Here is a 15,799-nt window from a genome sequence, read left to right as displayed (position 1 = left end):
AGACAACAAAACACAATTTTGCTATTCCATTTTTGGGGGCTATTTAATTTCCTTTCTTCTGCTAACCCTCTTCATTCACCTTCACCTGACTAGCTGTCACACAATGCCTCACCCCTCTTTATTGCTGTATCTTATCCACAAAAAATTATTCTGTTCCACGACATATGGTTCTATACATGCTAACTTACAGGCAGCATCCACTACATACATACATACATACATACATACATACATACTTTATTGACTTTCCCTTTAGAGGCTTTTCAAAGACAATACAATAATAATTTAAAACTACTTAAAAACTCTAAGATTGTGAGCAATGGGCAATAAACACACTCGAGGCAGGAAAGAATATTTTGCAAATCCACCAAAATGCGAGCAACAGCGATGAAATGCTGCAAGAGAACAAGGAACTTTGGGAAAAAAATCAAGAACCGACCAAACAAATATCTACTTTCCATTGAGGTATGATGGATACTTCACTAAGACTAAATTTATAGTTTGTAGTTCGCTCAAGTATATACCGAAGGGCCTATCTCACAAGTTGATCTTGTCACCATAATTTTCAGTGGAATGAAGCACTGCTCATAAAGCCCATATCCAGATTTTACTTGTTCATAACCATAACCTGCACCATTAAAAACATTTTGTGATCTTACCGTGAAATAGCATGCACAACTTGGGCCTTTCAATTCAAGCTAGGGTTGTAAAGCAGCGACAGCTACTGTAGTGACCTGGTTAAACATAGATATCAAAGCTAGACTTCCTTCAAATGACGGTAAACTAAACATGAACAACATCTTTGGTCAAAAGCACGATGAAATAACTGTAGCTTACTTGATTTAAAAACTCCCGCGTCTTCCCCAAATTGAATATTTGAACACATTCGGACTAACCTCCTCAGGAGTAGGCCTACACCGAGTGGTTGCGAGTACAGTCTCGTTTGACAGCGGTTTCTGACAATGGAGAGGGACGTACTAGAAATCTGACCAATCCTCGTTTAGCTTAAAATTTCCCAATCTAAATCCAACATGGCGGACGAATTTCTACTTATGGGGTAGTTTGTTCCCCTAATCCTGAAGCGTTGAAAGGCTGTTTCTTTCAAAGCTACTTTCCTTGACAGAAGGAGTTCAAGAAGGCAAGCTATTTCTTTGTCCTTAGGCCGTCAGAGTAGTGGAGGAGCGTTTACTACTCATGAAAATCGCCGAATACAGCAAGAGATAAAATGGACTAAGATCAGAGATCGCCTTGGTTATGTTGCCATTGAGAAATCTTCCCTTCCAACTGGGGCAGTTTGTATTTGGTGCCTGAAAACTTCAACTGCAATAAGATGCCGTTACTGTGGGCCTCAAACGTTTTTGTGTCGCGAATGCGCTAGGAAACTTCATTCCAGTATCACCACATACCATGTTTTAGAGTTGTAGAAGGTACAGCAATGACCTGATCATCTCTTTATTTAAAAAAATTAACTCACTTTACTTAAATGTACATTTATACGTACATGTAGTTGTTGCAAACTATTAGCTTTAATATATAAGCTTACACCGTGTGTAAAACATCTGTGTAGTAAAATACGTTTTATCCAAGAACAATCACACAGAAATTAATCTTAACCCCACCTAGTTCAGAAGTAACCTTATCTGCCAACACTATTAATTCAAACTTCAGTCTGCTATCTGCTAATGACTGGCAGTGATGTAGCCTGCTACATCGTGATAGTTTACGTGTAAGCTGGTTTAAGGCCGTTGACCGTACATGTTAGCCAATGTTATAAAACTAACAAATTGTACTAGTGTACTAATTAAAGCTAGAAACAACCAGAAACAACAGATCAGTTATAATTGCTAGCACTATATTTTTTACATTGCCACTAAAACTTTTGAATGTTTCATCATAATCTATTTACCCTTGTTTAATCATATGTATTTTTATTTAGCCTAGTATATTACTTACTTCCAATATAGTTGTATGCACTTAGGAGCCTCCCTGATTTCTTGCTAGGTTAGTTAGGTACCCCAAATTACAGTGCAGCTCAGATATATGCAAACTACACATACGTATTTTATACGACCATATTTTGCATATACGCGTACGTCAATACGCGCACATATGTGCGTGTATATGCCCACGTATATACGTGCATATATGTCTCTTTGTTATGCATTCCCATAGGTTTCTTTATGTGAAGCATTGTTAGTCAAACAAAGGACATTATATTTCTGGGAATGAAAATGCTTCAAAGCGAAATTTGCATATTGTTAAAACATTGTGCCAATCAATGAAAGCTATTATATTTTGAGTTTTCAATCACTTCGCAAATTTGCTGACAAACTACCGTTTATTAACACTTGCTTGATCTTTAGCTACCAAAAATGGGAAGAAAATTGAAGCAGTCTCTTGAACTCCCTATTTTAACACGTGAACTCTATGTTTTTACAAGTAAAGATCTATGTTTCAGCACGTGTCGGCAAGTTGTTTGCAAATGTTTCTTTGTCTGAATTAAGCGTTCTGAAGATCCTAGTCAAAAAAATAAAATCTCTGGTTATATTTGACACAGATCATTTATTCAAATGGTAAAATACTCTTTCCTTGACGAAAAAATTGTTTATCCAAGTTTCTATGGTGTGCTGCTCTTGTTTAGTTATTTTTTCTGCAAGAAAAAGTTCTGTGTTTCGACACGCATTGGCAAGTCATTTGCAAAATGTTTATTGTCTGAACCGTTCTGAGGATCCTTTTTGAAAAAATGATATCTCTGGTTCATTTAAACTGTGAAATAATCCTTCTTTAGCCAAAGAATTGTTTACCAAAGTTGCTATGGCGTGCTGCTCACATCTAGTTATTTTTTTTCTTCAGGGAAAAGTTCTGTGTTTCAGCATGCGTCGGCAAGTCGCTTGCGAGATGTTTACTGTTTGAAGGCTACTTTGAAGTATTCCAAAGACCTTGTGGAAAAATGATATCTCCCATTATACATGTACATGTATCTGACACAAACTGTTCATTCAAATGGTAAAATACTCAAAGTTTCTATGGTGCGCTGCTCACATTTTGTTATTTTTAATTTTGTTCAAGGAAAAGTTGGGTGTTTCAGCACACATCTCCAAGTTGCTTGCTTGGACCCGTGTTCACTTTGCATCAAAAAAATGTTATCTTTCGGTTGTGTTTGCTCCATGAAGATGAAATTGCTGAAGCGTGTATCCCCGGTTCTATTTGACAAAAAACCGGTAAATTTATGATTTAACGGCAAAATAATCTCTCTTTCAATTAATATTCAGTCAGTTAATTTTGTGTCAAGTGCCCAATTGCAAAATGTTAGTTTCAGCTTACATTTTGCTAATAAGTCGTCTGAAGGCATATGTGCATATACTGTATACATGTATTCAAAATACAGAAAACTCTTTCTTGCTCTGGGGCAAACTGTCAAGCCATTGAAAACAACAATGACCTGTTAAGAAAAGAAAAAAACAATAGGTTAGCTCATACATACATGTACTAATCAGGCATATGCGTATATACTGTATAATTATGTGTATATGCATACGCGTATGTGCGTATATATGTATGTATACGCACATACACGTATTGGGCTGACGCGAATTACGCATATTTTTTGGTTCGGATATATCTGAGCTGCACTGTAGTAGTACTGCAGCCAGTTAGAATGTGATTGTTATTATTATGATTTGCACAGGATGGAATGTTTGTTCCTCTTTTTCTAAATCATTTCATTTTGAAAAAATTTAATCACCACTGCTTGTCTGTGGAGATTCAGAGTATCACCTGTATAGATGAATACGGTAAGATATTTTTTGGTATAAATTTGTATATATAATTACAAGTTTTGTTATTAGTATGTTAAAGTTGCATAACTGCAACATGGATAATTATTTACCAGTTTATCAATTACACGATTTTGCATATAGGTAACCATCATTCCAAGAGAATTGCATTCTCAGTTTCAGGTGTAGTGCATCAAGTATTTTGTACTTGTAATTGATTGTTTCTTTTTGAAATGTGCGTTCCAGGGTGTTTTCAAGAATAGCAGTTATTCCTATCAGTAAAGTTGGTGGGAAACAAAGGTTGGAACACTGCCTTAGTTTAAAAGCTGAATTACAGCCAGTCCTTGAAAGGACATTTCTCAGTGTAGGGACACTGATAGAGCTGGGATCCTCCTTTGCAACAACGAGAGAAGATGACCTTTTTAAAGAGATGTATGTAACGTCATGGGAGAAACAAGACTGGATATGAGGAGCCAAATGAATTATGCTCTTGTTTTGTTTGCAACTGGAAAGGTAAGTATATAGGCAGGTAATGCAACAAAATTCTGACAATCTTGATTTTGTTTTCGGTTCTCTGAAAATACTTTAGAGAATCAGTAAGAGAAATTTCCTTTTTTTTTTCAGAGTTTGATCTGTACTCCAATTTTCAATTTAGTTGAACCTAAGGAGTAGAGTTTATTGTCTGTGTTATCAAAATGTCAGTAATATTATAGAAGTGGAAGTTATTTGAATTCTGGTTTCCATGCCAGGGCAAAGTATGGGAATCCATACCATACTTTTAAAAATATGTGATATTTATGAATGTGGGTCTTATAAAAGTTGTGAAATTTAACAAATTGACACTGTTTTTTTAAGTATCTGTCCTCTTATTAATGGTAAATTGCATCATAAAGTTCATTGTCAAAGTAGTCTGCAGATCCACTTGCCTTCATCCATACAACTTTGACAATGTAATATTTATGACCAAATTTATCATCAATAAGAACACAGATGCATAAGAATCTGCTTGCTGTGTTTTTTATTTTCATTACAGTGAAACCTGTATTAGGCGGACACCCTTCTAGTGATTGCTAGGCAGACACGCTTACTAGTGTCTGCTTAACACAGGCTGTCAGCTCAAAACAGGTTCTAGTATGTTGTGCAATAATAGTCAATTATTAACCGTTTTGTAACACAACTTAGCATGTAACATCAAAGAATAGCTAAGACTGCTCATAGCACAATGTCCAGTTGATCACTGCATCAATCTGGAATAATCACTCAGCTTAAAAACGATATTGCTGAACAATGTACAGGAGTCTCAGCTGAACGTTTAGAAGTAAAATGAGCCCTTTAAGTGTCCGCTTACTGCAGGTTTTGTGCAACAAAATGTCTTAATATTGGTGTCTGCATCTGTTTAATTAAGAGGTGTCTGCTGAATGCCGGTTGATTTTTAATTACTTTAAATGTGGGAAAAAAATTTTGGGACTTATTAAAGCTGGTGTCCACTTAAAAGAGGGTGTCTGCTTAATATGGGGTCTGCCTAATACAGGTTTCACTGTTAACAAAATCCAAAATTGTCAAATGGAGGCTTCACTAGAGGAAAACACCGGTTAAAAGCTAAATTGAATTAAGCCAAAATGATCCATAGAATCACGGCCTTTATTCCACTGGGAAATTCCTGAAAACATACTGAATTATTCCCAAGTTTAGTTTATTTTCATCAAATACTCGAACACAGCAAAAAAAGGGTTCTACTGTATTGCGGTAAATTTTCATGCCAAACTACAATAATTTACCCAATCTTTTTCACTTCACAGTTGAATTCATTATATTCACAAGCTGATCTTCAGGCTAGCTATCTGTTAATCCTGTTTAGATGCAATTTTTGGCTATATTGAGAAAGCAAAATCATATGCTAAATGTCGCTGAAACTGTTCACAATGATGTCAGCTGTGAGTCTGTACTCCTACTGATGATAAAAATACATGTAAGCCAGTGATCGTGCAAGAAAGTAGGCAGTCATTGTGAACAATTAAATGTACTTGTAAAATTGAGTCTCTCTATAACCACTGACAACAGATGAAGATGGGCTACAAACACAAGACTATATATTTTTGATTGTGACTTGATCTTTGTACAGACAGTTTTGTTGAGCAGACATACATTGCTATGGAGATTAAGAATGAGATCAATGGTGGTAATATAGAATGAAATTTATGAAACCTGGGTTTCAAAACTCCCTAGACTGTTAGCTGGGAAACAGTTATATGTTATGGATGTGGTCATGGTATTTAAGAATAGAGTCATAGAGGGTTATTCATTAACAGTAAGAAAATAAAAAAAATCTTACAACATGTACTTTTGGCAAATTATTTGTAATAGCTTTACCTTAGACTGACATCAATAAAATACCGCAAGGGAGCTTAATTTTGAAATTTGTTTCCTTGTAGATACTAGGGAAACTCCAATGGAAAGAAGCCTATCTTAATATAGTAGAGAGCCTCCTCTCTGAGAAAGTAGTGCCCAGGCACATGCAGCTTCTGGATCAAGATGAAGGGAGGGCAGACAGTGCTGTTGATTATAATGAGGAGGAAGTGGTAGAGATGACGGCAGTGGTCAACAGGATTGTTCAAAGCTGTTCCGTTGTTCCTGAAAAGGTCTTGCTTAATTTGGTTTTGGTTTATTATATACTTTTGGATAACATGTCAAATGCAATAACTTATAATTTGCTTGAGTGAAAAATAATGTACAAATGACACAATCCTGAGTTACATGTAAGTCAGGCTGCAGGAATTAATCACACATACATGTAAGACACATTGCTCATTATAGCTTAATACTGTTTAACCAATCTCATTTTGGCTATGTAATTGTATTTTTTTTTTCAGACAAAGCATTTCTTTATCCCAAAAACATCTTTAACCAAATGGAAGTGTGGCGATGTCTTAGGATTTAGAGTACTTGTAGATGAAGCACTTGTTTTCACTGGGAAGAGGATGTGTGGGATGACTGACTTTGCCAGGAAGAGGACAGTTATCAGGATGCTTGCACGTTCAAAGGCGCCTTTTTTCAACCGAGATACTAATCAACAATGATGAAGGTATATACGTATAGAGAAGACTTGTGACATTCTTTTAACAGTATTTTTTGATGGTGATAGTAAACAACACACCAAAGGTGTCCAGGGCTAGGAACGGAGGATGTATGATGTCACAGGTCAATGAGTGACTGCCACTGTGGCTAGCACTTACTGTTCCCCTGGTTCCATTTGACTGTTATTAGTTATGCAGCCAAGACAGTGATGTGTTGGACAACTATAATGATAATCTCATGACAATCTGCATGCATGCATTCACTTTGTCTATAGCTGTCAGAGCTAACTAAATATGATCATGTTGAATTCCAACTTGAAAATTTACAAATTCACCATTGCTAGTGATTCCGTTTTCCTCAAACAGTATGCAGAATTTTATTATTCCAAGTTGTTGTTTTGTACAATGTAGATTGATTTAAGAAATGTACCAAGATTGATAACTCAGATGCAGAGCCCTTATACAGCTTATTGAATCTTTTGTTTGGTGGCATTCGTGTTTCTGTCATGGTGGTGGTTGCATTAGCCCCCTGAGTAATAAGTTTGAACTGTTGTTAAAGTTACTAGATAACATTATCTGTCAAAAATATATTTTCTTTGATGTTTTTGTATTATCATTGTTTTTACCTCCTTGTCATGTTTAAAGCCTTTTTTGAGATAACAATAACAGACACCATGAAATAATTTTTTGGCTTTTTTGAAATGTGGTCTATATACCAACTTGGGAATAAAATCAATGTACAGAACTCACTTTTTCTGTTTTGTTTTCAAACATTCGTTCAGCATATGAAGAAACCAGAGAATCAAGTTTTTGGGGATGTCCTCAAAGAGGTAAAGTAATTAAAATTGATCAAGTTATAACTTACTAACAGTTAGTAATAATCTTAACAACAAAAGAATGTAGTTCCCATTAACAGCTGTGCTGTCTGTCTTTATAAAGTACTGCCAATTAAAAATTAATTTTTAATCCTTCTCTTTTGCCATATTGTGAGACATTACGCCTGATCTCAAAAAAAAAATCCAGGACTCATAGAATTATAAATAATAAATTTAAAGTCTTGTGCTACACAGTTCCATCACCTATGTAAAGTGCTAGCAATATTGACAAAGATGCTCGTGGCCCATGTTAAATTATCACTTCTTGTAGAATCCATAAATAAATAAAGAAAAAAATGCTGTAACACACTGTATGTTGTTTTGAAGAGTGAAGAAGTAGCCAGTGGAACTTCAGTTCCTGTGGATACCATTTTAAATGACAAGGTAATATTTAGCTTCTCACTTTAACCCATTGACTCCTAATTTTTATATTCTAGAACAGGGAAGTGGATGGTTTATTCACTGTTGAAATGACGTAACTACACAATGTTTCATTTATGCACACAACCTTAACTTGTGAAAGATGTATGATTTTAACAATTTTTCTGGGGGCCCACATGGGCATTTGTAGGTATTTTGAACTTTTCTTAAATTCACAAAACTAAAAATGCAGCAGGACTTGTAAACATAATTTTTGAAAATAGTTTTCCAAGGGGTCTTTCAGGTAAAATAAAATAAATTATAAAATTTCACTCCTGCATGTTGCATGATTCTTCATATTTACAGGCAAGAGCACAAAAGTAATTATATTGAGTATTAATGAATTTTTTATAATCAATTTCTGTAGTATGTTAATAAAGTAAGTTCTAGATTATTGTTTTTATAGGTATCAACCCCTTTGGAGACTGTTGTTGATGATGACGAAATTTTACTTCAGAATGTTCGCCAAATACTGAAAATACCTTTTTGGAACAATATTATGCCCTTTTATCGTGACAAAGTTAGAGCAAATTATGTCCTAAAAAGGACTTGACTGTCTATCAAAATTAATGCTATAAATAACAGTTCTCTTTGTAATACGCTTTGTATGTTCAAACCATGACAAATGGTTATAATTGACTGTGGTCTTTTCATCTTTGATACCTGCAGAAATGGAATCTCATAGGTCTAAAGGGCCAGAAACTGGAAAGGAAGAAGGTGATAAATTATAAATTTTATTTGGCAGTATAAATGCACTTTAGAAATGCAATAGTTGCGCTACTTTCTGATGGCAATGATATATCTCTAAGTTATAATAATTAAAATTAAAATATTTATTTCATGATATTTTTATTGAAATGAGAGGTACTGAAAGAAACTATAGAGAATTCTATACAAATGTCCAACTAGTGGCTCAAACAACTAAGTATTCTGTCTCAATTTTGTTGATTTCTATATATTTAGGTACCAGCAGTAATGCCAGAATGGACCAGGATGATGTGGACAAATTGGTAAATCTGTTTATTGGGATTAGCTGTGTATTAAAGCACTACAGTACTGACGTTTTTTCAGTTACCACAATGTTTTACACAAAAGGTTTAAGTAAATGCTCAGACAGGCATGTTGGAAAGTAATTCCTTGCAGAAGTTTGTAATCAAATGATGTAATTTGGCAATAAGGTGGATGAAAAGGAATGAAAACTTCTCTTCTAAAAAATGGAAAAACAATACAACGCTTTGTTAGATGGCTTGTGTTTGTAGCCTTTAGAATGCGAGCTCTGATTAGCTTATTATACGGCATTATTCTCCCGTAATGCCCACGGGTCGATTACGGGCCTGCTAAACTGAAGCAAAAAGCCATATAATAAACAACTTATTAACCTCGAACATTCAGTCCATAAGGAAAAATCTCAAGCCACAGCCTTGCCGTATTGACTTTGCTATTAGGGAGTTTAAGAAGCTACGACGACGACGCCGAGGAAAACGTCGATTAAAAAATGAATTTATATGTTACCTACGAATCTCTTGATACTCTTAAGTCATTTACTTTGTTTATGACTGTCAAAAGTATCACGAAACTGAATCTGGGACACAGAGATAAATTTGAAATAGAAATTTCAAACCTTAGCTGTTGTGGTTTACGTTGTTCAGACAACGCGGAATTTGGCCATTTCACGTTCTTGTTTTGCAGGGGACGGCAAAGAAATGTACCAAGAATCATAACGCGCGTGCACAGTCATTGTTCTGCTCATTAAACCTTTTGTTTAGCGACGTTGCCGTTGCCGTCGTGGCTTTCTTAAACTCTCTATTGCTCGGTTAATGCGGCATGGTCCCGGTTTGAGATTTTCCCGTAAAGACCTCACTCTCGGTTAATTAGTGGTAAATTTTACCATCCGAATGCGAAATTCATCAAATGTGACTGACTGATCACATGTGATGAGTTTTTAGAATCATTTAATACAAGTGAAAACTTAAGTATGAACTCTGCCTAGTAAAATATCAGTTGTTTTAGTTTCACAGTACTTGTTCATGATTCTTATATCAACATCTGATCAACAGGCTTTGGATGAAGAGTTCACAAAGGCTGCCCTGGTTAGAAAAGGTAAATGTCATAATATTTATTTATTTCTTAATGTATTAATTTAGTCAGTAAGTCAGTCAGTCAGTCAGTCAGTCAGTCAGTCAGTCAGTAAATCAGTCAGTCAGTCTTTCAGTTACTGATTTATTAAGGTTAGGCTGCGTTAAAAGGCAACAAAATAAGCAATATATTGCAAAATTACCATTTATGTTGTGGTGCACATAAAGTAAACACCAAAAGCAGCCTCCATGAAGCATTTTCATTGGTTATTTTTAAGGTGGCTCCCTAGGGTAATTACGGACACCCTCCCTATAGAGCGCGAGTTAGAAAAGGAAACTTAGTTAATTTCTCTTAAAGTTTTACCCGAAGAGATTTACCAGTATGGGTACTGTTAAAATAAGGCTTATGTTTTGGTTGTCAACTTTTGGATTAACGCCGTTACCATGGCAACATCTAATCTAATGACAGGCAGATGTATTCCTCATTTTGACCTAAACTCCTTAATATTTATACTTTCCTTTGGTGAAATTGTTTCATACTTCTCCACATCATGGAAACGATACTGGCTGACACTTTGAATTGGTAAAAAGTCAAGGTTGTTCAGACGGTTTTTCCAATAATCTGTAATTTGTCATTATTCTAAATATATTAGATTAGCTCTGAGAGATTTTCACAAAAATAGGGTATTTTATTGGAATTGTTTGTGGTTAGAACTGAGCCAAATTAAAGAAAAATTCACCCAAGGGAACGCGAGAAAATTAGCATTTATTTGGTCAGGCTGACGTCAAAAAAATCAGGAAAACACGCGTGGTGTCACGCGTGGTTATTTATTTAAGTGCGCGCTCATGAATGAATGAAGGATGGACTTGATTGAGATTGTGCTGTACGGCATGCGCAACGGCGTGTGCGGCCTCTACGAGTCTTAACAAAAATGGCTTCGTTCACCAAAACCAGGGAATTTATTCTATTCTACCACATAGGCTTGATTAATGACGAGGATTTCTTTCTCCTGCATCCATTTTACATCTGCGAGACCTATGTAGATTTGCCTCTCAGGCTTAATTTCAACCACAAAACAAAATAATACTGATAAAAAGCTCGATTACAGCAGGATCAGGGTGTTTGTACAACGTGATCAGCAAGAAAAAAAGTTTGATCCTAATAAAATACATTTTGAACAGCAAAAAACAGTTATAGCTCAGCTCAGTACATACGGAGCTCGTCATCTGCGACTGTTCGGCCCGGTACAAATACGACTGTCGCTCACGGTAGATGGTTAAATCGTTTAAATTTTCTGCAGAAATGACAAAGAAACATTTATTTTGAACGGAATTTTATGATTCCATACTTTATCTTCGAACTAGGCTGTTTAAACAGTGAAAAAAGCGTTAAAATGAGGAGTAAACAGCTGGCTTACACGAGGGAAAAGCAAGGCCGGAAAGTCGTACTGGAACGCGCGTCATGACGTCAATGGAATTGATCTTTACTATTTGCCGCCTTTCTTGTCCCTAATTTATAATTGCTCATCAGGCATTTTGGATGATGGTATCAAAGAAGTAAATTATTCAAAGTGAAAGCATGATGTTCGGACTCCAAAAGGTAGTCGTTGGTCACATGATTTAAAGGAAAATGCATATTTCATTACGCACATGAGTACTGCTATCATAATTAGAATCTACCCTCGTACACATGTTATACGACCCCATTTTTGTTTCTCCTCTGTGGTCGTTGTAAAGGGGTTACATTTTATGGTTTTTAATAACAGTAACAGTAATAGTGATTTAAATTGACTCAGTTCTTTGTTGTTTTAGGTGCTGACAAGCAGTTAGTAGATGGCCTACACCAAGGTCTTACAACAGGTATTTTTACATCAAAGTAAATGTGGAAAAATGAACTGAACAAAATGGCACCAATAGAAAACGAATGGTACTGCAGGCCAGGGAAACAATGAAATCCTGTTGCTCAGTGGGCCAGTACATTTCAGTTTTCAGTTGCCCCCACTAAAATATTAATTGCCCAATAAGTCTGCTTTATTCATTCCTTATCAACTAAAGGCCGCCGCACACTAGCCGATTTTTTGTCGGCCGACAAAAAATCGGCTAGTGTGCGGCGGCCTTAACAAGACTGCTGAGGCTAATTTCACTTGCCCACCGGACTATCAATCTTCCATTTTCACTAGCCCAAGAGCAAAATTTACTTGCCCTGGGCAATCGCAAGTGGTGTTTTTTTTTTCCTGCCTTGTACTGAAGCTATCAGCAAGGCTACCTGAAGCAGCTTTCTCCAAAGATAAACGCACTTGGGATTGTTTTAAAAGTATAACGTTTCCAGCAATTTGCAAACTCAACCCAGGAAACACCAAACATAAACTCTTTGATAGGCTGCCCTCCCTCTCCTCTTCCAATGCTGTAGCAACACAAAACAATTCCAAGTGGGTAATTTTGCAGTAAGTTCAACATTTAAAGGGGTGGAGCAGAGCAAAACGAATTACTTTTTAAATACATAAATTGTCTCTAGCTGTAGAAAGGAGTGGAACTAGTATGGGCACAATGAAGCATTTTGAATTCCAGTTTACAGAGATCAACTCAACAGGCCGTTAATTACATGTTAAGACAGGAATAGAACTTAAGTGGACGGTTTGGAGGGCACTGAAATAGAGCTTTGCAAATATTTCAAAATGAAGCCCTCGACCCATTTCTGACCTGCATGGAATTTGGCCACTTCGAAGAAAAATGACCAATCGGAACCAGGGAAGGTGATCTTTTTCGTATACAGACCAGTGTCGTTTAGGAGTCCAGAAAATTTGAAACCAATTGAGAACGAACACAGTTGAATTTGTGAAGCACCGAAACCTCTATGCTGCCTACTCTACGGATCCCATATTTCCTGGCCAACTATGATTCATAATTACATATTATACACAGTATTTTAACTTGAAAGAGCCAAAGAAAAGACACTTAACCTTTAACGTTCTTGATCCATTTACGAGGATGGTTCCCCTTATTCTCAATAAGCGTCTTCATTGGATACTTTTCTTCAAAGTTGCTAGGATCAAGTAGTCAACAGACACAACAAATAAGAACAAAGGCACTCACCTTTTATAATTTATTATCTTCTAGGCAAGAGGAACCGTAAAGGAAAAAGTTGGAAGAAAAACCTTGAAGAGGATTAATCTTTTTCTCTGACAATTCAGTTCTGGGAACTGTAAATCATTCATCCAACTGACTTTGTCTCGTAATTGTACTAACGAAAGGCCTTGCGGAGGATGCAATTAAGGTGGCTATGACTGCATGGTCAAACAAGATTGATAATCATATCTTCCTTCGAATAGCTAAATAATGTCGAAATGCTCTTTTCCCGTTCCCGTTCCTGACAAATGTAGATCGATTTTTACTTTTTTCAGGTGTGATTTAACATGAAATTGGATTTTTTTACAGTACTGAGAAAAGCGTTAAGTCAGTGATTTATATTAAAACACTAATATTACTGGTTTACTTAAAATCGAATATAAATAGGGCTTATTTTACAACTCCTGGCAAATGTTTTTCAAGAACAGTGCCAATGAGGGATATTGGCTGTTATCGCATTATTCAGCTTGTACTCAATAGTGTTTGTAAGTAAGAGCATTGCACAATCTGAAGAATTTCACACTACCACGGTCTCTGTAAATTTCTCTATTTTGTTATAATAAAGCTTCCCACAATGCCACCTTATTTTAGTGTTGTATTTCCCCAAACTCTTTTCACATAATCAGTATTTAAGGTGGCTCCCTATAGTTTTACGATCGCACGCGCACTGAGGACGAAAAGTCGAGTAATCCGCGCGCGCTGAAAGGAGAACGTCAGTGTTTTTGGATATTTTATGAAGTCAACATGAGCACAAAAAGCAAAACTGACAGTGAATATTTTCTTTTGGTATCAAACATGTGGGACGGCATGGCAATCATTTACTCTTCAGCTGTAAAGCATGTCTTGTCCCCCTCTCCGCCGAAAAGTAGTGCTTTTCCATAGTGAGCCACCCTCCTCCATGTGGACTCGAAATCTCCTATTACAGAATTTTTTTGTTAGAACTTTCAAATTTTAGCTTCAAATTTCGTACTTGAAACCACCAGAGATTGGTGCACCTCCGGTTGGTGTCCAGTGTAATTAACACATGCGGACTTACAGTTAACTGCAAATAGCCTGTTCCAGGCGTTTGGTTAGTGAGGAACGCCGGAATGAAAACATGAGAAATATTCGTTGGTGTTTTATTAATCGACCATCGAGCGGGGGAGCCGCGAATTAATCTAGAACCCAGATCTTCCAAGACCAAGCAGAAGGGAGATTTCACTTCTCAGGGTCAAACAGAGTGAAATCTGGGTATGAGATTAGCCGCGAGCCACTCGAGTTTAATTCTATCATGAAATCTGATTGGCCAACAGAAAACAAAAGTTGCAATGTCACAGAACCGTTTTCTGGCTCGAGTTCGCTGACGTTATTTTTCGGTGTAGACAAGCGACAGGCGGAAATACGTCTGCATTCGCAGGCTGTAGAGCACTTTAAAATAATAAACACTGTAGGCTTCCTAAATACCGGGAGGGGGTGCAGTATTCCTTGGAATCATTGGCAGGCGCGTGCCGTCCAGTTCTCTAAATCGTGACCCCATTTCAGACCAATAAATGTCACTTTTCATACCCTTTTCTAGGCTTGACCTCTAAAATGCTGTTTTCAAATATGCATGACCGTTCAGTGTATTCTGCGAGGCAAATCGCGCTTTATCGTGGTATTAAAATTGATTCCTCTCGTTTTTGTTTGAAGATGATAAACTCGACAAAAAGAGACATAAATTTCCAGTAATGTCTATATTATGGTTTATTTAAAATAAAGCCATACTTTCGCGGACGAAACCGGCGAAATCACTCCACCCATTTTCAAACCAAAACGGTTCACAAGTCATAGCCTTCAAAAAGGCGGCACATACCTTATATAGGGTGGAAACCCCTCTCCCCACGCCCTGAATTAGCTTCTTCTCAGTAACAACAGCTCGAAAGTAAGGAACGCATCTTTAGTAATCAACGAATTAACAGTACGCAAAAACATCTCGATCGAGATAGCGAAAAGTCTCAAGTATGTACAGTGAAACCTGTATTAAGCGGACCCCATATTAAGCGGACACACTCTATTAAATGGACACCTGCTCAAGTCCCACCTTTTTTTCTTACATTTACTCCAAAATAAACGTGCATTCAGCGGACACCTCAGTTAAGCGGACACGGACACCAGTATTAACCCATTTTGTTGCACAAAACCTGTAATAAGGAGACACTTCAAGGGCTTTTTGATTCTGAAAGCCCAGCTCAGACTCCGTCAACATTGTTCACCGATGTCATATTAAAGCTAAGCAGATTATTCCAGATTGATGCATTGAATGACTGGACATTGTGCTACCGGTAGTCCTTGATCTTACAATATGTTACAATATGTTACAAACGGGTTAATATTATTGCACAATATATTTGAACCTGCTTAGAGCGAACAACCCATATCAAGAGGACATTAGCGAGGGTCCAAAGGGTGTCCGCTTAATACAAGTTTCACCTGTA

General features: G+C 36.6%; 1 protein-coding gene across 1 annotated transcript; it reads left to right on the top strand.

Moving 5' to 3' along the window:
• The first annotated feature begins 4,033 nt into the window (after window positions 1–4,033).
• Window positions 4,034–7,998, top strand: LOC149095547 (uncharacterized). The gene is made up of 4 exons (XM_089281911.1): window positions 4,034–4,289; window positions 6,209–6,415; window positions 6,647–6,858; window positions 7,633–7,998. The coding sequence occupies exons 1-3, from the start codon at window positions 4,221–4,223 to the stop codon at window positions 6,851–6,853; spliced, it is 483 nt and encodes a 160-aa protein (XP_089138037.1). The 5' UTR covers window positions 4,034–4,220; the 3' UTR covers window positions 6,854–6,858; window positions 7,633–7,998.
• Window positions 7,999–15,799: the final 7,801 nt, after the last annotated feature.

Source organism: Orbicella faveolata, unplaced genomic scaffold (genome assembly GCF_042242905.1).
Source record: "Orbicella faveolata isolate gen_17 unplaced genomic scaffold, um_ofav_v1 contig_50, whole genome shotgun sequence".
NCBI classification, from domain to species: Eukaryota; Metazoa; Cnidaria; class Anthozoa; order Scleractinia; family Merulinidae; genus Orbicella; species Orbicella faveolata.
The sequence above is the reverse complement of the archived record's forward strand: the minus strand, read 5'-3'. Positions and strand labels throughout refer to the sequence as shown.